The 21,303-nt window shown below is 39.8% G+C and overlaps 1 protein-coding gene across 1 annotated transcript in view; it reads right to left on the reverse strand.

The window, feature by feature from the left end:
* Positions 1-201: 201 nt before the first annotated feature.
* The window catches only part of UACA (uveal autoantigen with coiled-coil domains and ankyrin repeats), a 34,512-nt gene continuing 13,410 nt past the window's right edge, over positions 202-21,303 (reverse strand). The window contains exons 2-19 of the mRNA XM_087744309.1: positions 19,056-19,189; positions 18,465-18,553; positions 17,235-17,299; positions 16,235-16,292; positions 15,644-15,714; positions 15,432-15,538; positions 14,302-14,483; positions 13,808-13,845; positions 13,309-13,395; positions 12,015-12,122; positions 10,918-10,950; positions 10,328-10,426; positions 10,098-10,134; positions 9,141-9,193; positions 4,983-7,673; positions 3,798-3,950; positions 2,792-2,857; positions 202-2,073 (exon numbers count right to left, since the gene is read on the reverse strand). Of these exons, the coding sequence (XP_087600435.1) occupies positions 2,002-2,073; positions 2,792-2,857; positions 3,798-3,950; positions 4,983-7,673; positions 9,141-9,193; positions 10,098-10,134; positions 10,328-10,426; positions 10,918-10,950; positions 12,015-12,122; positions 13,309-13,395; positions 13,808-13,845; positions 14,302-14,483; positions 15,432-15,538; positions 15,644-15,714; positions 16,235-16,292; positions 17,235-17,299; positions 18,465-18,553; positions 19,056-19,189 (4,143 nt within the window). The 3' untranslated portion in view covers positions 202-2,001. The remainder of the gene's footprint in view (positions 2,074-2,791; positions 2,858-3,797; positions 3,951-4,982; positions 7,674-9,140; positions 9,194-10,097; positions 10,135-10,327; positions 10,427-10,917; positions 10,951-12,014; positions 12,123-13,308; positions 13,396-13,807; positions 13,846-14,301; positions 14,484-15,431; positions 15,539-15,643; positions 15,715-16,234; positions 16,293-17,234; positions 17,300-18,464; positions 18,554-19,055; positions 19,190-21,303) is intronic.

Raw genomic sequence — 21,303 nt, forward strand, 5'->3', positions numbered from 1 at the left:
TCAGTGTCATCAAAATGTTACTCATCAAACTCTGGAAATAGATAGAAAAACCTAATAACGTCCCAGCAGACATCTAAAAACCAAACGTGTTACCTGGTATTCGAGAGCATTCAAGTGAGCTCAATATCCTTCACTACCCAGACTATTTTGCCCAACTATTTACGTTTCTTTACCTTTTACAGAATTGACAACTACAATAAAAAAAAGAAGAAAACATTTTATTGATAATGTAATATGGGAGAAATTTAGAAAAACATACATAGAACTCCCTCAATAAGGAAACATACAATATCAAAATATGCCAGAGTTAGTATATTAAAACAAATTCTCTAATAAGAGTTTCAAGTAATGCAATCATAAAAGAATTCGGCTAAAAAGTAACATATATATACTGAGATGTTTACTGTAATAGTCCTCTAAGAAATTAAAGGAAAGCAGCAGTAGATCTGTTTAACTACAGACACATATTTAGTAAATATATTAAGTGTATTTATATAATAAAAACTGCCCTGCACATTCATCACTATGTCTGTATCCTCCTCTACATGGTAGTTGTCTCTTCGGTTCTACAAGACTGCCCAAAAAAGGGACAAAAAAGGAAACAAACATAATACTTCTGAAAAAGAGAGACCCAAGCCCGTGAAGTACAGCTTGTTGGGAAGCCCAATTAACACGGAGCAGAGAACTCGGCACGCTGACTCAAGTCCTTATTTTTCAGGAACGTGGAAGAGGAAGTTTCTCTTTTCTGCGTCAGGATGCCAGATTCCTACTTGCTAGTTACAGGCAAACGCTTTCAACCCAGTAGGCTGAAGTTAACACAGCTACTGATGGCACTTACACTGTTTGCTCTATTAGAACAGCCACATACGTTATCAAGCTCATTTTTCAGTTACTTCCTTTGAATAGTCCCAAATTTCATGTTTTCTGTCATAAAACTTACTTATGGGAACATCATCCTTCAGTTAAAAGTGAAGCCCTGTCTTGTTCAATAGGTAGATTCCAAGCAAATAAAAATTCTCATGTCATTAATCCTTACTATTTGCATCTTTCCCCATAAATAAGATTATAGTACATAATTTACAGTTGAGAGAGGAAAATACCTTCAACTTCCATGAGATAGTGTTTGAAAATCCAATACCTGAATTATCTAGTGTACAGCTTAATGAGCTGCTCAGTCTACACCCACATTAGGCTTAATGAAGAATGAAGCTACACAGAAGTAGGACTATTGCATTTAGATCAAAATGCTGCTCTACAAACCATGACACTCCAGTCCTACTATCTTAGCCTACAGCAATCAATAGTACAAAGCATTCATGACCAATCGCGGGGGAAGGGGAGGCAAACATAAAATTAGTGTTTTGATGGAAAACCTGATTTCTAAGTCTTGCAAAAAGCAAAGGCACTACATCTTAAGCTAATTATTTAAATAAAGTCCGTAACTTGGCCAGCCAAGTTACAACATATACCTAAGTATCTTTCATCTACCTTTGCAGCTGATTTATTAAGCAAGTTGTAATATGTCTCCATCAGCTTACATGACAAAATAGCCACTTTCTCTTAATCATTAAAGGAGATATACAGCTACAATACTTAGCCAAGCTCATTTGAACACAGTTTATTTCCAACCATACCATGAGATTTCAAGTTGTAGGATAAACTGGAGTTTCTGGGTATAAGCCTTGTTTTGAGAAGTGGTCAATCAGACATTACAATAATTTAACTACTATGTCATCATTTTGACAGTCAGCTTGTATACCAATTTTACAAGACGTTCTACATCTTTAACCTGTTGAAAGAAGCCAGATCTGAAACTTAGTAGCCCTATTGTACTGTTTTACAAGAAGAAAATGTTTCAGCTCTGTAAGTTGTTTCATATTTGGAGGCTCTAATTGCAGCTATGTTATCACAATTATGTCAGTCTCATGCAGGTTATCACTACCGTAATCACAGCACTCCTACAAGACGCAGCAGCCTTCAAGAGCAATGGCACTAAGCACGTCAGCAAACAAGTCCCTGTCTCATTCGAATGATCTGTAGTAAAGCAGCTTGGACATCTTCATCCATGTGACCCTAGAGCAAGCAAACACTTAGTTAAAAAAAATTAAAACTCCCATAAAGTGTCAACCATCCATTACTAACTAACATTAGGAGATTCTTCAAAATTACCCAGAAGTCTTAACTCATTGCTGTATTTTCACCACTCTGAGAAAATCTGAAATACTTTAGGAGCCCTGTTTTTTTTTTCTCATGAGAGAAAGAAGGGTCTGCCGCTCCGACACATTATGAAAATGTGAAGTAGGAAAAATTACTGTTCCTGTCCTCCGGACTGCACAGCCTGCTGCTGTAGTTACAGTCCCTCTTGTGCAGATCTGCAGTCATAAGGCTCGAACTGGTTGATCAGCTCTTTGCTCAGTGAGTGCCACTGGATAAGTCTGCATGAAGTTTCCCACTGCTACTTGACTTCTCTCCAGCATTACCTGGGATGATGCAGAATTAACAACATGCTCACATCACCAGCCACCACCCCCCTTCAAAGCAGGTTATTGTTTTATATAGTTACCCGTAGACAAACGGTAATAAGAAGATGGCACAATAAGACTACAGCTGTGGTGTGTGTTTGCTTTTCTGTTGGATCTGTCCATTCTAAATTAAAACTCTCAACATGAAAACAGGTACTTGATGCTCGTTTCAAATTTGAGGTCCTCCAGTATGGCAGTTAGAAACATGTCTCAAGAATCTCTACATTGAGATGACAGAGTAAAACAATCTGAACTTGGGACTATCATACCTGTACAGCACTAAGAAGATGTGTCCGATAAACTGAAACTACCTCTTGATGCTGCCTTTTAGCATCCTATAAAAAGAAGACAGGAAGAGGAGGTGAAGTCACATATTCTTAGCATCTACTCTTGCCTATTTCCAACTTTGTGGGCTTGGGTTTGTGCACTTACAGACTAGCCAAAGCAGAATTTCAAGGTTAAAGTTAGCTATATCCCCTCCATTAATCAAGAAAAAAAAAAGTCACCGCTTCATTTTTATTGCTTACTTGCAGCAAAGCAATTTTGCTGAAAGGCTATCAGGGACAGGCTGATCTAGTGTGTCAGCCCAGGTGCCGAGATGAAAAAACTTGTTTCATCAACAGCATTAGCTATTTGTTTAAAACCACCCATTTAAAAACACTTTGCCTTAGAGGGGTCAACCTTGCAAATACTATTAAAGATATATCCAACTTCTGTACAGATCCTTGCAAATACTATTAAAGATATATCCAACTTCTGTACAGATTTACAAGTAACTAACTATGCTCACATGCGTAGCTTTAATTATGGGCTTTACTGAAGTCACAGGGGCCACAAACTTGTTTGGGCACAGAACCACAGTACTGACCATAAAGTGTTCCCCTTTACTGTTAGTACTTAACGATAAGCAATAGACTTCACACTGTTTGCAGAAAAGGGAACACAAAGTCAAATCCATTAAGAAAGGACCACCTCACTTTCTTTCAAAGTGAGAAAATACACAGCTGGTGGGTTTTGCAAGAAAATATTAATGTAGAACGTGCATACAGAAATGGTCTTGGCATGAACTATAGCAGCACATCGCATAAGCGTAAGTTCTCTCTAAATTGTTTGTGTCCCTTTCCTCTGGAAAACTTCCCAAAAGTAAAAAATTCAAATACTCTACTTTTGAAGTCTAAGCCTACAGTCAGCCCCAGTGCTCCAGTGACCTTCTTTATACAAGAAACCGTAAGCTAGGCTACTGCATTTCAGACACCGCCTGGCATGATTACTTACAGCTAGCTGTTGTTGCAGTGTTTTCACTTGGTTCTGGAGCGTTTCAACCTGCTGGTTCTGCCTCTTTGAGGGAATCCCAGTGGTGTATGTAAGTTGAGACAAGCCATTAAGAGCTTGTTTTAACCTCTCTACATCATTAAGCAGCTCTGTTATCTTTAAAAAAAAGCACACAAAAACCTCAGTTAAGGATTTCTCAATTACCAAAAACTAACCAGCTTTAACATTTTTTTAAAGTCTGATGAAGATCAGCCAGCATTGAAGGGTCCGTCCCAGATTGCCATCACACTGGCTAAGAGACTTTGCAAAGACGGAAGACTTCATTTCCATGACATGCTATCGCAGGTTCACGTTCTGCTTCCTAGCACCAAAATCTGTAAGGTGTGGACGTACAGACCCTGGAGGTCAGCCAGTGACATGAATGACTTAGGCTCTAAAGATATTCTATGTCTAATTTCTAAAAAGGACATTGAACAGTCAGAAGGCAAGCCAGAGATGCTTAACAAATACAGCTCTAAACTACATGCAAATATAACCTATCTGAAGGAGGACCACAAGCAGCATACATTTAACATAAATACAAAGCACAGCTCTCAGAACAACACAGAGTGCCTAATATCCATGTCAAGTATCTCTCAGGTTCAGTCAGTCCTGTTTCTTACTCCTAGATTTTACTGTAAGAAAGTGTTTTCACACTAACAGTCTGCTAAAGTGAACCAGTGTATTTAAGACCAATAATAAGCCCCATTTAGGCATTTCAAAAGCTAATTGGTCACAAAATCATCTTCTTCCTTACATCAGGGTAACATCTTTCACACAGAAAGTGCTGAAGTAGTTTATCAACCCATGGAAACCAAGCCAGGAATATTTTTTTTTTAATTTAAAAGTAAACTGAAAACATTCCAGTCACTAAATTGACAGAAGAATGAGCTTATACCCCAGAAGTCTGAAACTCAGCTTGCAAGCTTTAGAATTTAACTACAACAAATGATGCCTGAAACGTAGGAGGAATTAGAAAAACTTAGTATAATGCTACCAAACCCAGGACTTCATCTTCATAGCTTTGGGCCAGCCCTGGGCACCTCATGCTCAGTACACAAAGTCGTGCTTGAATCCCAAAGTAGCCATGTTTGAAGTCTAGGTCCTTATTGCTAGACTGAAACAAGAGCATTAACTGGCACATCCTACCTTGTTATCCTTGGCTTCCACCTGCTTTGCAGATTCCTGTATTCTCTTCTGCAAGTCAATAATTGTTGTCAGTGACTTATCACACCTTTCTTTCTGGTCTTTGATTTCTTGTTCAATACTGCAACTCCGTAACTGAAGCAGCTCCTTTTCATCCTTTAAAGAAAGCTCACTCTTTTTAGCTTGCAAAGCCTCCTCACACGCTTCCTCATACTTTTTATTCATATTGGACAAGTTTTCAGCTATGCTATTAATCTGCGCCTCCAGAGTGCTTTTCATGGATTTGTATTCTGATATGTCAATCACTTCTTTGCTCTCCAGGTCTGTTAAAGCTTGCCGAGTAAGCTGAATCTCAGACTGCAACTTCAGGATTTCCTCATTTTTAACTTGGTTTTCTTCTTCCTTTTCTTTCAAGCTGTTTTTGGTCGCTACAATTTCTTGTTCTAGCATTTCCTTCATTTGTGTATATTCTACCAAAGGTATTGAAGATTTTTTTAGATCTGCCAGTTCCCGCTGTAGTTCTCCTACTTTTAGTGTTTCTTTGTCATAACATTCCTTCTTACTTCTGAGGGCTTCCTTTAGATCCTCTACGGTGTGTCCAAGAGCCGCCTTCAAGGCTTCAATTTGTTCTACTGAAAGATGCTGAGCCTGCATGACAACAGGCTGCTTGGTACTCTCTTGCAGCTCATCCTTCTCTTCTTTTTGGCCTGTGTATTTCTGCAGCAATGCTCTCAATTGCTTATTCAACTCCTCCATTTTGCTTGCGAACATTTTCTCCATTTCACGGGACTTCTCAGCAAGGATATAGTTCTGCTGCAAGTCATTCTGGATGGACAAAACGCCGGTTTTGAGCTTTTCATTCTCCTGTTTGCACTTCTTGGTTTCCTCCTCGCTTTCTCGGCACTTCTGCGCCTGTTCCTGCAGCTGCGCTTTTAATTCTTTTACTGTGGCTTCAAAGCTTTGTTCTCTGTCTTCAAAGGAGGCAATCGGGGCATATTTTGACTTAATGCATTCTTGAATTGTGTCGAGTTCCTTCTTCTGGGCTTCGATTTCTGCATGCAACTGTAAAATTTCTTCTTGACCCCTCTTATATTCAGCCATAATCACAACATTGTTCTCCTGAAGTTCTTGCATGCTTTTATTTAAAGTAGCCACTGCAGTTTCATGATCTTTCAAACTTATACATTCAGTTTGTAATTGATTCTGTAAGAGTTTCAGCTTATTTTTCAAAGTTCCATTTTCTTCATTTACTCTCGTGAATTCTTGCTTTCTCTCTTCAGCTTTTTCCTTCAGGTCTGACAGCTCCCTGTTAGTCTTTTCTAGTGTGTTGTTCAGGACTGTTTTAACCTCTTCATGTGTCGTAGCCAACACGTACTGATCCCTGAGAGTCTCTCTCATGGCTGTGTTTTCAGAGGCTAGTTTGCACGCTTTTGCTTGTTCATCATCATACTTTTTCTGAAGCTCAGCAAGCTGCTTTTTAAGTTCAATGCCATTAGATTTTAAAGCTTCCACTTCTTTTTTGTGCTGCTCTGGAGACAGGTACACAGCTTGGAAGTGGCTGATATTCTCACTTAAGTTGTTCTTCTCTGCCAGCAACTTTTCAGCTTCTGCTTTGCTTTCATTGTACTTTTTTGTTATTTCAAAAAGCTTCTTGGTCAGGTCACCAACAGTCAGATCATTTGTTTTCTTCAATTCTTCATGAATTTTTAAAGGCACATTCTGGCTTTTAATTTCAGTTTTCAGCACTTGGATTTGCTGCTTAAGCATCTTGTTATCGACCTGCAATCTTTCAAGTTCCTTCTGCAGAGTCTGATTCTTCTGTGACAACTCAGAAATCGTCTTCCCAAGCTCCTCGTTTTTTCGCTCGAACCCACTCCTCATTTGTTCGTGGTCTTCTGGCTTTACGTGCTGAGCAAGTTTAGCTTTCTGACTCTCAGATTCCCTCTTTAAAAGCAGAATCTCTGCCTGCAGTTTGTCACGCTCTCCTTCCATCTCTACTAACTTCCTTGCTTTCTCATTCACTTCGTTTGATAACAAACTCTTCATGTTTTCAAACTTCTCTGAAGTTACAGAGTGGGCTAACTTTGCTGCCATTTCTTTGAGCTGCCCTTCTAACTCCACCACATTTCTTCCCCTTTTATCTCGCTCCATCTCCAACTTCACAAGTTCCTTCTGCAACCTTTTATTTTCTTCCACTAGCCTTCCTTCATCTGTCTTGAATTCTGCCACCAGCAATTCATTCTGCTTAATCTGGTTCCTGAGTTTTCCCACTTCAGCAGAGGCTCCTTCATACTTCGTTTTCATTTCTTTCAACTGATCCTTCAGCTCCTCTGTTAGCTTACTGTTTCCCGAAGCAGCTTCATTAGTCAGGTGATCTTTCAGAGCAAGAAAGTGGGTCTGCATTTGCTTAACTTTGCCTTCAGAGTCAAACATTCTTTTCTGTACATCTTTTAAAGCATCTTCCAGTTGTTTTATCTGTCCATCAGATTCCGCCTTGGTTCTTTCACACTCTGATGCCAAAGCTTTACATTCAGATACCTTGTGAGACAGTTCTCTCTGCAATTTGCTAATTTCTTCTTTTGCCGCACCATAGCAGGTCCTCACGTTGTCGAGTTCTTTCTTTAAAGCTTCCTTCTCTGAGCCGGATGATTGGTTAGGCAGGGAGAGCTCCAGGGGTCTCAGCATAGACCTAGACTGAAGATAAATTGGCACAAAAATGTAAACCTGTTTCCAAGTTTGACAAGTCACACACATATGAGCTGTCATATACATAACTGCCTTAAGTTTCTGTGGATACGAGCATGAAATTTGTCTGAGATTTCTTTTTTTCTTAGAAACACACTAATCTGTTCTTGCCCATATTACAGAATACGTGTATTGCAGCTTTTAACAGTAAAAATCTTGAATACAGCTCTACATTACTGTTTCCCAATCATCGGGCCCTACTGACATTGAAGTGCTGGTATAGTATATTCATTTCCCTTGTTATTCATATTTAATCACTCATCTGCTAGAAGAAATGTAATTTATTAAGAGATTTCCTCTGTCCCTCAAGCATGTGAAAATAATTTTAAAAGGAATCAGAACAGAGTACCTCATGGTTAACAGAACCTTTACTCTGAAGAGACTGAGGAAAAGAGTCATTTAATTTACTGTCCAGTAAAGAATATCTCAAAAACCCCAATTTTGCCCTCCTGCCATGTGGTCTTCACTACCAACCTTCGCTTCACTACGAGCTGTGATGGCTATGACATGGCACGGCTTGCTCCAATGATCTCAATCGTGTTCCAAGGACCAGAAAGCAGTATGTAGCTTCCAGACATGAACAGCTTAAAGCCACTTAATTCCTGCTTGGGATATGGGTTGGGTTTTTTTTAGTTGGTCAGCTTTTTGTGCCCACACTCCCCTTTTTTTTTTCTTTTTTTTTTTTTTGGAAGACTTGCACATCAACTCATTTTAAACTTCAACTAAGAATAAAAGGATCCTAAGACCACTTGGATAGCCATATGTAAAACATGTCAGAAGAGACTGGATTTTTCTGTGTTACCAGAGGAACATACACAATACATGTATCAGTGAAACCTGGCAAGAAAGCATAGGACGTTAAGATTTATTTCTAGCCATCACTCACTTCTGGAAGCATTACAGGTGAAACACTCCAGCGTAAGAACAGTTTGTCAGTTCGGACCAGTCCCTATCACGTATGGCTCACTGCAAGAGCCTGATAGGCCCTGTTAGTATCTGAACTGTGGCTTTAAAGAGGTAGTTATCGATCCACAAACAAAGTTGGCACATAATTATTACACAGCTCATAGGAAAATAAAGTCTTTTTCCTATTTTAAATTCAGCTAACCCTCAAAGTTATGGAAGTGAACACCCAGTTGCACTTTACACTGACTGTTGATCCAGCAGTCTGCTGATCCAGTTTTAAGAATGCTCACTACAGACCGCTTAGTAGTTGACATTTTCACAGCGTTTACAGCTATGTCACACATGTGACTCTAGAGGGCACCAGCAGTTAAAAATAAACAGAGCAAAGCCAGTATTACAGAAAATCTTGTACTCAGAAGTACTGTTTAACATATGCACATTTATAAGCATATTTAGCTTTCCCAAGCATAACTATCTTAGAATTCTTTCAAGTGGCAAAATATTTATTACCTGAGATTCCACAGCAAACACTTGGCCCTGCTTAAGTAATAAATCTTCTTTTCCTGGATTTGCAAAGCAAACAGCATTTAGTCTCTGTTTAAAAACAGTAACACATAATCACAAGAACTACGATTTTCTTTCCTAATTTTATTCTGTTCAATGGGACTGCGCTAGGCTGTGGGCTGGTGTTTAAGTATCTGGTATTAAAGCAGCTCCTCCTTGATTAAGACACATAGAAGTCCGGACAGACGCCGACGAACAACAAAAATAGCCCTGCTGTGCCAGGCTAGGTATTGCTCTGCAGAACAGCCATGAAAGCCACCTTGAGCTAGCTGCATGCCTGCACATGAACACACCAGGGACAAGCACCCTCCTGCACTCCAAATAAGTGATCCTTCCTGACAGGCAGCCAAACAGCTCTCACAGCTCACAACAGGTTAAGTAACATTTTAAGTTACACAAGTGCAAGACGGGCCTGTAACCAAGTTGGATGCAGAAGACTTCAGTTTCTGGAAATGGAGTCATTTCTAATAGAAGTGTAAGCTGAGGTCTTGTGTTTAAAGTCGTTTTCAAACCTGCCTACACTCAAGCTTTCACGATGACCATAGTTTTCTTGCCATGAGCTAGACATGTTAAGTTACGAAGAACGGAAAGGGGAAGACTGAGTTTGGAGCACAGATCTTGCTCAGCTTGTTTTTCACGTCGTCAGAAGACGTAGCAGAGTTACAAGGCACATTTCACACGACCAGTCGCTCGTAAGCGAGACTGGTCAATAGTGCCCTAGCACTCGGGTACAAACACAACTAGGGCCGGCTGACTGCGTTCTCAGGTTTGAAGTGTGGACACACACACTAAGCTTGGCTATAGTTAAGACCAACAAAAGGAAGAGATGACAAAAAACCACTCTGTTTATGTATTCTAACACTGCATCATGCATGGCAAGTTTTAAGAATTAAATACACTTACTATTACCAAAGTTACTTCCAGATCCCACAAAATCAACCTAAAAGCAAACAGCAAGAAACATAAAAAAGTGAAGCTGAAAATTCATTTCAACTTTTTACTATATGTTAAAGGGCAGGGAAAGCTTTTACAGTGAGATAACCGTTGAAGACTTTCAGCAATTTTAAATTGCTGAAGTGTTTACTACTGTCAATATCAATTGCTGTATTACATTTCAAATCAAATTAACGTACTTCATAATATTTGAGTTTAGCTTTGAGAGCTTCAATAGTTCTTAAGCTTTCTTCCTGCTGTTTTTCCTTGGTAGTTAGGATTTTCTTCAGCTCATCTTTCTGAAAGAGAAGGAGTGCCCAATAGCCAACGCCACAAGAAAGGCCAGATTTATAAGACCTCAAGCAACTTTAAGAGTTTACGGAGAACTTCAAAGATCAGCACTGAAAGAATACCTAAATTTTTGATTCTGAAGTTCTTCCACAACACTGCTCCTCTACAAGAGGAGTCTTGAAGAATGAGTCAAGGGAATATGCACCAATATAATTTGCTATTAATTTATTTGCATTTATTAGTCTTGCATTACTGAAAGTCACTAAAGCGATACTTGTAATATTAAGTTTGCTTTAAAGGTGCCATAGGGATTACATGTACTATTTGTAGTAATAGAAGTGCTGTGCAACTGTGTAAATTGAGTACATATCCGTAGATATTTCATTTAGCACATATAGGTAGCTTTTCTTTCTCTATAGTTTTAAATACCATTACTTAAATGCAATAGTCACTTCCCCTATTTCGTAGTTCTATTACACTTTAAGGTGATGTATCGTACCTCATTTTCAAGATCATCTGCAAACATTTGCTCCTGCAAAAATAACAAAAAAATTCCCCCACAAATCATTTTTTTCATACTGTTTAAGGGGCTTACACACAGTTCATTAGTTAGCGAGTCTACCCCAGCTTCTAATGCTACCTGCTTCTGACTGCCCCCCTTCCGTTTACCATCTAACCTCTGGCAAGAGAAAAAAAAAAAAGAAGTTAAGAATGTTTGACAGAGCCATGTCTCTTGAAAAGATATTCCCATTTCCTAGCGTGCACGTCAATTATCTAGATCATACACTACTGAGGCAGAAGAATACAGTTTTTCAGTAGAAGTGTGTGATTTTGGAAAGTGGGTATTAAGGAGTGAGTTTGTGGTTTTTGTTTGTTTGTTTTATAAAGGCAATGCTTAAGAGAGAAGTTCAGACAAGCCAATGATTACAAGAAATATTCTTTCCATCCGTGTGCTACATTTAGGGGAAGCTGGATACCCTTTTTAAATGTACCTCTGCAAAAATACACTGAAGGAACAAATGTGAGCCTCCACAAAGAAAAAAAATCCTGTTTTTGTTTTCTTCAGTTGTACTGGTCATTTAGACCTCTAAGAGGAAACTTTTTTTTTTAAAAACAGGGTTTCCAATTTGGGTGAGAAATTCCCTATTGAAAACCCTTGTTTCTGTTTTTGCCAAATGAAGATTTTTCTGTGTTTCCACTTAGAACAGCTGGAAAATAAGCAGTGGCTATGATAAAGTACTGACACACAACGCCTACGTTTAGTCGTGCAGATGAAGTTTACTCTCCAAATTACAACATACCAGAACACCTCATGATTCACATGACGGTGCAAAATATAGCCATAAATGTTATTGCTCAAATTTGTGAGTGTCGGTGAATGACGCTGTAACACAGCTCCTCACATTTTGAATATTATTACAAGATCAAAGACTTTGCAGCAGCAGAAAATGACAGTGACACATATAGAAATAATTCACAGGAAAGCAGTGAAGACCGCATCCTAATTATACATGCTTTCCTTTCTGCTTCTGTCAGCCTCCACTGTCAGGTGGTTATTACAGCTTTCCAGTCAGGCTATTCCAATACTAGGTTTACCTCATTCAGTTGTAGCTGTAGCCCACTGATTCTATCCAGCAGCATCCTTTGCTCCTCTTGCACTTCTCTCATTCGATCTTTCAAATCTTGATTTTCTAACTCCAATTCCTTAAAGAGTAAATAAAAAATAAAATTAAAAAAAAACAAACAAAAAACCCCAAATCCACCACACTACACACGGGTTGGGAAGACTAAAGAATCTGAACCAACAATTTTAACGGTCATTGAAGACACCGAGCCTTGCCTGCAAGTCCCCTAATGATTTTGTGGCCTTACTCCAGGTCTGTTTCATTCTGAAGGTTCACATAAGCACAGGCTCCAGAGTCCTCAGGCTTTTCGGCTCTAGATAGCTCATTCTCGTCTAAGTGTACATACAGGTTTTGGAAGTATGAGCAGAGTAAGATTACATTCAATGGTGACAGCACCCAAGAGGCTGCTTATCTGCTGTCTGTTAACAAGTAAAAATAACTAATGTTAGAACAGTTCCTGAAACCCAGCCACTGCAGCCAAAGGTGTAATGAAAAAGCCTCACCGGCATGAAGCACAGCAACCTTTAAACGCGCTAACTGTTCCAGCAGCCACGAGAATCACCCTAGTAACGTGCAATAAATCCAGCACACGAAAGAAAAGGATAGGTCTTTGCGCTGTCAGTCAGGTCAGTGCTCACATGCAAACAATAAAGCATGTTTATAACTCTTCCCTGATAATCGCCTTCTTAACTGTGGTTAACTACTTTAGCTCAAACTAGAAAAGCTGCATTTAAAGATCTTTATCCTTTTGTTACAAAGCGTTTCAGAATGAAGGCCTCAATTTCTCAGTGGTTTGTTCCCCACAGCTTAAAACGTTGTTAACGTTTTTGAAAACTAATGACATAGTAATGAGATGAGAAAATTAATACTGGTTAATAGAACAATTATGACACAGGTTATTTTTAGTGAGACACTTAAACACACATCTCTCGACAATGTTAAAAAATAAATCTTCCTGGTTTGTGACCCTATGATTTTACTGCAGGCGAAAGCAGACAGAAGGTTAAGAGATGGGAAAAGTTAAGACATGAAGAGACTTGCAACTATATTACACAACCAAGTATTTTTTTTTCCCCCTGAAAAAGTTTACAGCTTATCTGCATAATTGCCACATTACACAGTCATGCAATTAAGTTTTAAGTAAACAGCAATATATGACCTTTCTTAATGGAATCGCTAATGCTTACTTACAAGCACATCTTGTCTTTAGTATGTCTGGTTCATTACGCATATGGGAATAGGCAAGTCAAATCCTTCTCGCTTACCTGAGCATTATGTTCTTTCTGGTACAGCTTGACATTCACCTCCTCCTGCGCACGCAGCCGATTCCACTTCTGTGACATATCAGTAATCTGTTATCGCAACAGTAAAGAATTAATTTATGTTCCTGTGTGTTCTGCAGACATCCATTTCTGGGGACAGTGGGCTGCTCTCAGCCTCCACTTCAGCTTCCACTGGGGGGCAATACTACCGATATTCGCATTTTGACAGATTGCTTCTCAGCAAGAGGTCACTCATGACCTCATCCAGACAGTAAATGGGATGCTTGTCAAAACTCTAATCCTGAATATGCACATCATCACATATTTTTCAAATAGAAATAGACACACCATCTGATTACAGAGGGAATCTTCTCAGCTACATCGGAAGTTAAGAATTCAAAAAATACTGAACTAGTTTTGCATCACAGCAGAGTCTTAATCACCCTCTCAACCATACCAGCCATACGCTGCCTTAGGAGGTACTTAGCATAAGCAGCCTTACCTTTCGTTCAGGCTGCCCTTTCTTCATGGTATCTCTTGCTAAAAAAAGCACCCCAAAAATAGGAAGTTAAAAAAATGCATTTCATTCAGACTCATGCAACACATTCAGCTAGTTCTATCGAGTTTCCACCTTGGGAGGACATTTCAAGAAATAGATTCACCGCCCCCTCCCCAGTTAATCAGATACAGAAACATTCACAAGTACAAAGTTTTTCTATAAATAAGGCTGAATAACTCCTATGATCAATACCGCAATGCCAGGTTCAGCAATATTAATACCTCGAGGCATCAGAGCCTGCATTAACCTTAAAAGTTTTACTAAAAACAAACAAAACCCAAAAGCCTTCTTTCCCCTCCCAAACAGGCAGTTCATCACCTTTTTGTTTAAAGGACTACAGCTGCCCTCCAAAAAAACAGTTCCTGAAGACGCAGCAGCGGGAAGACACACAATTCAAATGAAAGAATAACAAACTGTTAGAGCCACGTTCTTCATACCTTTGCTGGAATCCTCAACGGCAGCTTTTATTAAAGCCAAAATGTCAATATTGTCACCAATTCTGGCATAGTAAGCACAGTCATGACCAAGGCCATCAGTCAAACTAGCATCCGCACCATTTTTGAGCAAAACTTCTACCGCATCCTTGCAGCCGTATTCACAGCCTAACATTAAGGCGGTCCTGAGGGTGGGGAGAAAGATTGCATTCAGAGACTCCAGGATCTGGCGCTTTAACGGAGCAATCGCTTACAGAAATAATCCTTTGTACACTTAAGTCTAATCATGGAAACTTGAATCAAGGAATCTTTCCTCTATCACGAGAGGAAACTAAGCTTAAAAAGTCATTTAGTCAATGTTTAAGTATTTGTTAAAAGGCAAACAAACACACTCTAATAGCAGTATTTTCATGAAACCCAGCATAAACCTATTGCCTTTGAGAGCCACACAGTGTTTTGAAAACTCATGTGAGACTTTTGGCTTCCTCTCCATTTAGATACAAATCTCAATAGACACAACAAACACAGAACAAGAAGTTTAGACAAAGTTGGGGGGGCAAGCGCTTGGGAGCCCTGGCAATGCCTTCCAAACACTTGCCAGCTTCAGAACATGCCATGCAAGGACCCATGCTTCGTCCCACAGCAGCCTCATGTCCGTTGGCCACCAGGCCATCATCCTCCAAGAAATAACTGGCAGAAGTAGCAGCTACAAATAGAAAACCCTTCCCCTGACCCCTCTGTGAATACAGAAGCAAACATTTCAAGGCCTCTAGGTCCCTTGGAGCTCCAATGGGACTCAAGTACTTCTTGACAGAGTACCACTTTTGTCATGATCCGTTTTGCATATTGAACCCAAAGGGTGCAAGATGCAGCTCTGGGCAGACAAACCCTTAAAGCAACCAACTGCAGTTTCTCTGCTGGCAGTAACAAGCCTGTATGTATTTTAGATGCAAGAACAAGCAATAAAAACAGGCCACATTTGTGTTATTGAATTGGCACATCGAGTTCTAAACTAAATCCCAGGTTCTTTTCCACTGCGTTTAGCATATTTATTCTGTAGCCTGAAAGCCAAGGGACAGCTTTCTACCCTTTAAATGTCAGCCGGCATTCTGACAGCCCTCTGCACGCGTTACCTGTTTTGTTTGTCCCTGGCATTAACATCCGCTCCTCTGTCTATCAGAAGCTGACAAACCGTGGGACGACACATCTGAGTGGCCAGCACTAGTGGTGTCCTCCCGTCCTGAGGGGAGGAAGGGGGGGGAAAAAATAAGGAAAGGGAGAGAAAGCAGTGAAAGCACAGGAACTCCAATAGGGTTTGTACAGGAGAGAGCTATAAGCAACTTACTCCGTCTTTTGAATTCACTGAGGCCCCATGATCACACAGTAGTTGTATGCTAGAGGAACAGTCTGACATAGCTTTCAAGAGAAAAAGAAAGAGCAAGTTACACTGCTGAAAACAACCTTCATGAAACCTCAAACACCTCCTTGAGTGTATCTGTTTCACAAAAATTCATGCAACGGAGTTAAAGCATGACAAGGCTCTGTGACTTAGTTCTCACACAGCCATCTCAAAAGCACATGAAAGAAATCAAACACTACTGTTCAAGACACCGCATAGCATAATGAGGCTTCAGACAATCCAAAGGAAAGGTATCTTAACCTACTAACATCATTGCTCTAAAACACTGCTCGTGATACTTGCTTAAGATTTTACTAGACAATTTATGAGCATCACAAGAAACTTTCAGACCTAAAATCTCTGCTAAGTCCGTTAACAAGTTCATTATTGAGGACAAATATCATGACAACATAAAATGTTTTCTCCCACTACAGTCACCAAAATGAAAAAAAAAAAGAATTTGGCCCATCTGAAAATTAATCCATTAATTAAATCTAGATTTCATACTGCAGTTACCAGAAAAGCAAAACCTTTTACCTGCATCATGAAGAGCAGTTCTTCCCTGAAGATCCACATTCTCCGTTGGACAATTGTACTGTTAAAATAAGCAACCCGGGTTATCAGTTAGGATATCAGATTGCACTTACAAAGCATGAAATGTTTTTAGGTTTGAATTAAAGCAGTAAAAAGTGATTTAAGAAAAAACAGTTTGCAGTTTACAAATATACTGACATACATGAAATAAAGAGTTGTGGGTACATGCACTTTAGTGTTCTAAACCCATCGATCAACAGTTGTAGAAGTAAATTAAGACTGTGCAAAGAACGTGCGCGATTCATCACAGGCTTTTCACAAACACTTTCAAATGTTCGCTCACTATGGCTAAGATTCTCCACTGCTCGTCATTACTCCTTTGCTACCAGTATCACGACTAGTTCTGGCACTCCACAGAAAATGTGCCATTTATATCTGCACGGAGACACGCATCAAATAAACAGAAGGTGAAAAGAACCCATTAAAAGTTCAAAAAAAAAAAATCAAATGAGCATAAACTGCCCAGGAATAAATGAAGGAAAAAAAATATCACACAAACTTAAGACAACCCCCCAATATAGTTTCATTAATGAAAGATTATGGATATAAATGCCCATCTTTTGAAGAAAACATTCCTGAGCAGACCTTTCAGGGTTACTGTTCCTAAATGCAGGTGTATTCAGAAAAGGAGCAGTAGGCTTTAGAGGACACTCAACTCCGTTTTCTTTAAGAGGTAGAAACTACAACTTCATTTGACTGTCTATGTGAAGAGAAGAAAAGATGTTGACTGACTTTATTTTAGCACTCTTTCAGCCACAACTTGCTATTTAATATAAAAAGGTCTTTTCCCTATGACTGTCTTATTTTTAAAAAAAGAATGTAATTGTTAAAATAAAAAAGTGACACAAGTGGCATATCCCAATTTCAAATCAGTATATTTAAGAGCACCTTTTTTCTTCAAGAATAAAAACCATAACAACAGACAAGTTGTATTTTTCGGTACCTGCAACAGCTTCTGCAAACATAAAGCATGTCCGTATTTTGCAGCTAGGTGCAATGCGTTTCTACCTAAAAAGAGAGATCGACATCAATTCAGGATCTATGTTGAACATGCATTTAGAAATACCACACAAACTCAACATGCCTACGCCGTTTCTCAAAGTCCGTTACTAATCACATAATGCTGCTTCGTAAGAAATTAATTTGTACTTCACTAAAGCATTAGCACAGTTTATTTCATCTCAACAAAACTGCCTTCTGCCTCCTCCATAATTCCATATGCTCCATTACTGTTCACGTGTTAGATGTATGAAACATCAAGATACACGTGTGTCACTAGACTGCTCCACTGATTTCACAACAAGAGACAGTTCAGGTCAACATCCACATCATTTCAGATACAATGGTCACTTCCCCCGCCTTAATTCTGCTCCCACTGTAGCTAAGTCATCCGCCTCATGTATACTTCACTGTTTGCTAAACAGTCTTTTCTTATTTTAGACAAACTGCAACCAAGGACTGAAGTTCATGAATAGCAAAATTAAGCTCAAAATACTGCAAATGACTCCACATAAGGATTTAGAATAAAAGAAATCTGTCATGAAAGGAGGCTAGATTATTTCTGTAATGAAGCTGAAAACAAGGCAATATTTGTTAAGCATGTTAAATTATGAGGTGAACAATCTGAGGCAAAATTAGCACCTATTTTTAATTACCTCTTTCAGAACACTTTCACATAAACTCTGATCTCACACATGCAAACCAAGAAGGTAGCACAGAGGCACTCTGAAAACTGAGGGCTCGGTATGGGTGCGCGAACACCTACCGTATCATTTAATTCTAATCCTCATTGTGCACAGCACAAGTCTCAGTGAAATGCACCTAGTATTTAAATGAACACAAGCTTATTTAAAACAGTTCTTATACTGTTATTCTCAACCAGAAATACTGATCTCACCAGTGAGACTGGAGCAGACTACGTATACAGTTACAGCAGCACAAAGCCAACGTTCACAGGTTCTGCTGCACGTCAGCGGCATTCATGAACTTACATTACTGGCCACGACCAGCTTCTTGTAAATTCAGCAACAAGTCACAGAGGTAACTTTTTGCCAACCACAGGGAAATCCATGTAAAGGAACATCTACCCTATAGCTTAGCTTAATCCTACTCCAAAATATAAACCAAGCTGAGAACTTTTGCAAGTTGTACTTGGACATTGGAGGAAGCCTACCTGCAGCATCAGTGGCTGTGATGTCAACTCCGTGAACAAGGATGGTGTTCAAGCAATCCAGGTTTCCTTTTGACGCTACAACATGGAATCTAAAAATAGAAAACACCTCGCTTAAGCACAACTGTTTTATAGACAAAAATGGTAATATTAACCAGGAAAATCGAAGCAAACAGCTGCATACTGAAAGCATTACACAGTACAAATCCAGCTTTGGACAGCATCCAAATCCAGTTAAGAGTTTTGCAGATTTTACTTTAAGAAACAAGATGACTTTTTGGAGAAGTAGTCATTATTTACTTTGAATCAGTGAGCCAGGTGAAAAACCAATACACTTTCCATTTCTCTTTAACATTCAAATCTGGCAAGAGCAAGTATTTAAATACTGATCTTCACTTCGAAGTGAAGACTGTTTATGAGAATTTGACATTCTAGCTATCAGGTGTTCTAGTTTAGATGAGGCTAGAATCTAACATCATGTATTACATAGATTTGTATATTAAAAAGAGTTTTTAGAGCAGCAGCAAGATTTAAGAATTGAGTAACTTTCAGCAGCTTCCCAACACCATTACTGGAGTACTGGAAGTTACTTACGCAGATCTCCCTTCCACATCCAGTTTAGTAGGACTGACTCCTTTCTTGGCAAGGATTGCTGAAACCTTTTCCACATCGCCCCTTTCAGCTGCTTTCATTAACCTATCGTCATATTTGTTCCAGTCTGTGTTCAGCTGGGTAAGAGAGAATTAGAAAAACAAGTGAGCTTATGGTACAGTATTGATCTACCAGAGCAACTCCAATAAAAGGCTGAATCATATGCAATTGGCAGGGGGGTAAAACAAAAAATATCTTTGTGTACAGAGTTGTACCTCTGAAGGTGTTTGGAGTTAGTTATGTATAACACCTCTGTAGCATTTCAATCAGGCTGTTAGCACTGAATGTACAGTGCTCTGAGGCAGTCTGGTTAAGTCACTTTGGTCCTAAAGGAGACCTTTAGGATCAAACCTCTTTGGCTTTCCTCATTCTGCTTTGCTCTGTCTAATAGGACTAAAACTAAAGCCACACACAGTAGCTCCCTATCCTCATTCTCAAGAAGTTTTCAGTCTCTCGTATTGGGTTGCTTTAGACATCTCCTGGCCCCTCTATCTGCCACGTGAGGCTGCCCGGACAGCTATCTTTTCACTGCATCTTGACCTTCTCTTCTCTCATCGTGGATACTTCAATCCTGACCAAAAAATTAAGTCTCTCCCCTCACAGTGGTTGATGAACAAGCATGAAAACCTGCTACATAGGGCTGTGATAAACTAAGGACTTCACACAACAGAGGAAGGGCTAGCGCGCGTACTTAAACACATACACACTTTATAGAAGAGCAACTTGTGATATCTCAAAAACATCGCCGTGTGCCTAGAAGGGATTTCAGAGGCCATGCGGACAGGGAGCCCCACACAAGACCAGCTACAGCTCTGCGCTGTTGTCCTCCTGCTCATCTAACTCAAAAGCCGCACTGAAGGAAAGGGTAGAGCGTCCACGGGGACCTGCAGTTCAGCCCTTCATTAATCGTATCGGAGAACATTTTTCCTAATGCCCACTTATCACATTTTAATCTCTCCACTATGCATACTAAGAATTCCCCCCCCTTTTCTCTACAGCACCTATATACCTGAAGAGCTGTCTCCTCTTAGTCTCAAGCCCCTTAGGGAAGGCACATCAACTGTCCTCTCACATCAGCGAGTCAATTAACTCCATTAGTTATATGAAAACTGGAGGTTTTCTTGTTCATCTTTATTGTCAATCATTTAAATTGTAATAATCTAAAGAAAACAAGTGTTTCATTTCTATATATTAAGTATGTGTGCATGCCTCAAAAATTACAAACTAATAAACAAGATGCAACACAAAGGAACAGGTAAGTGAGGAACTGCAGGTAAGAGAGTCCGAAATAGCACCGCTAACAACTTCCAGTCTAAGCCATCATCTCCAGTGTAAGCTTTTCAGTATCCATTAAAAAATGGTTTCATAAGGAAGTGAGCAGATAAGACACAGCTGCTACGATTTTCACCTCTATCACCCCTTACATAGTAAAGGTATCGGAGAACTCAGCGGGTGAGACTAAGCTTTGAGAGATATTTCAACAGGACAATTATGAGATGTGACCAGCAGCAGACTTCAGTTTTCACAAATTCAGCAGTCAGCAACACATGAAATATGTACTAAATTTAGCTCTCTAAACCAAGCTCACATTTATCAACAACAGCTGAGCTTCCCAGCTTTACTGAAAGTTACACTGCTTTTCATGTCCAATGCATAACCAAAACCGATGAAAACATCAGAAAAGCAAAAAGCAGAGACTACTTTCACCTTACCAACTCATACAAGTTGCTTTTCCTCAAAACATTCTTTCGCCCACTCACAGGGCGCCGAGTCCGACGCTGCTTCCCACCCCACGCAGCCGCAGGCTGCTGCCGAGAGCAGCATCCCTCCCTCCGCTCCGTGTGCCGCAGGCCAGGAGCGCGCTCGCCCTGCGGCTGCCCGCAAGCTGATCCCTAAGGAAACATCCACAGGGAGAACTGCCACCAAACCAGCTCGCTGGCCTGATCCGCCTGCAGCCAGGTACCAAGGAAGGAAAGGCACAAGCACACAGCAGGGGACGGCAGTGGATCCGACACGACACCGGACCGTGCCCCGACCCTGTACGGCGCAAAACCCAATGCTGAAATGCTGCAAGCCAACGTAAGTACAGACGACATCAGTACAGAAACTTACTAATTCAACGCATTGAATTTGGCCATTCTTAAAAATAAATCTGAACCACCTCCAACAGGTCCCAAGCAGTTTTCAGATT

The sequence above is a fragment of the Nipponia nippon genome, unplaced genomic scaffold, assembly GCF_047370975.1.
Source record: "Nipponia nippon isolate SJK-2023a ecotype South Korea unplaced genomic scaffold, ASM4737097v1 scaffold_9, whole genome shotgun sequence".
Lineage (NCBI taxonomy): Eukaryota > Metazoa > Chordata > Aves > Pelecaniformes > Threskiornithidae > Nipponia > Nipponia nippon.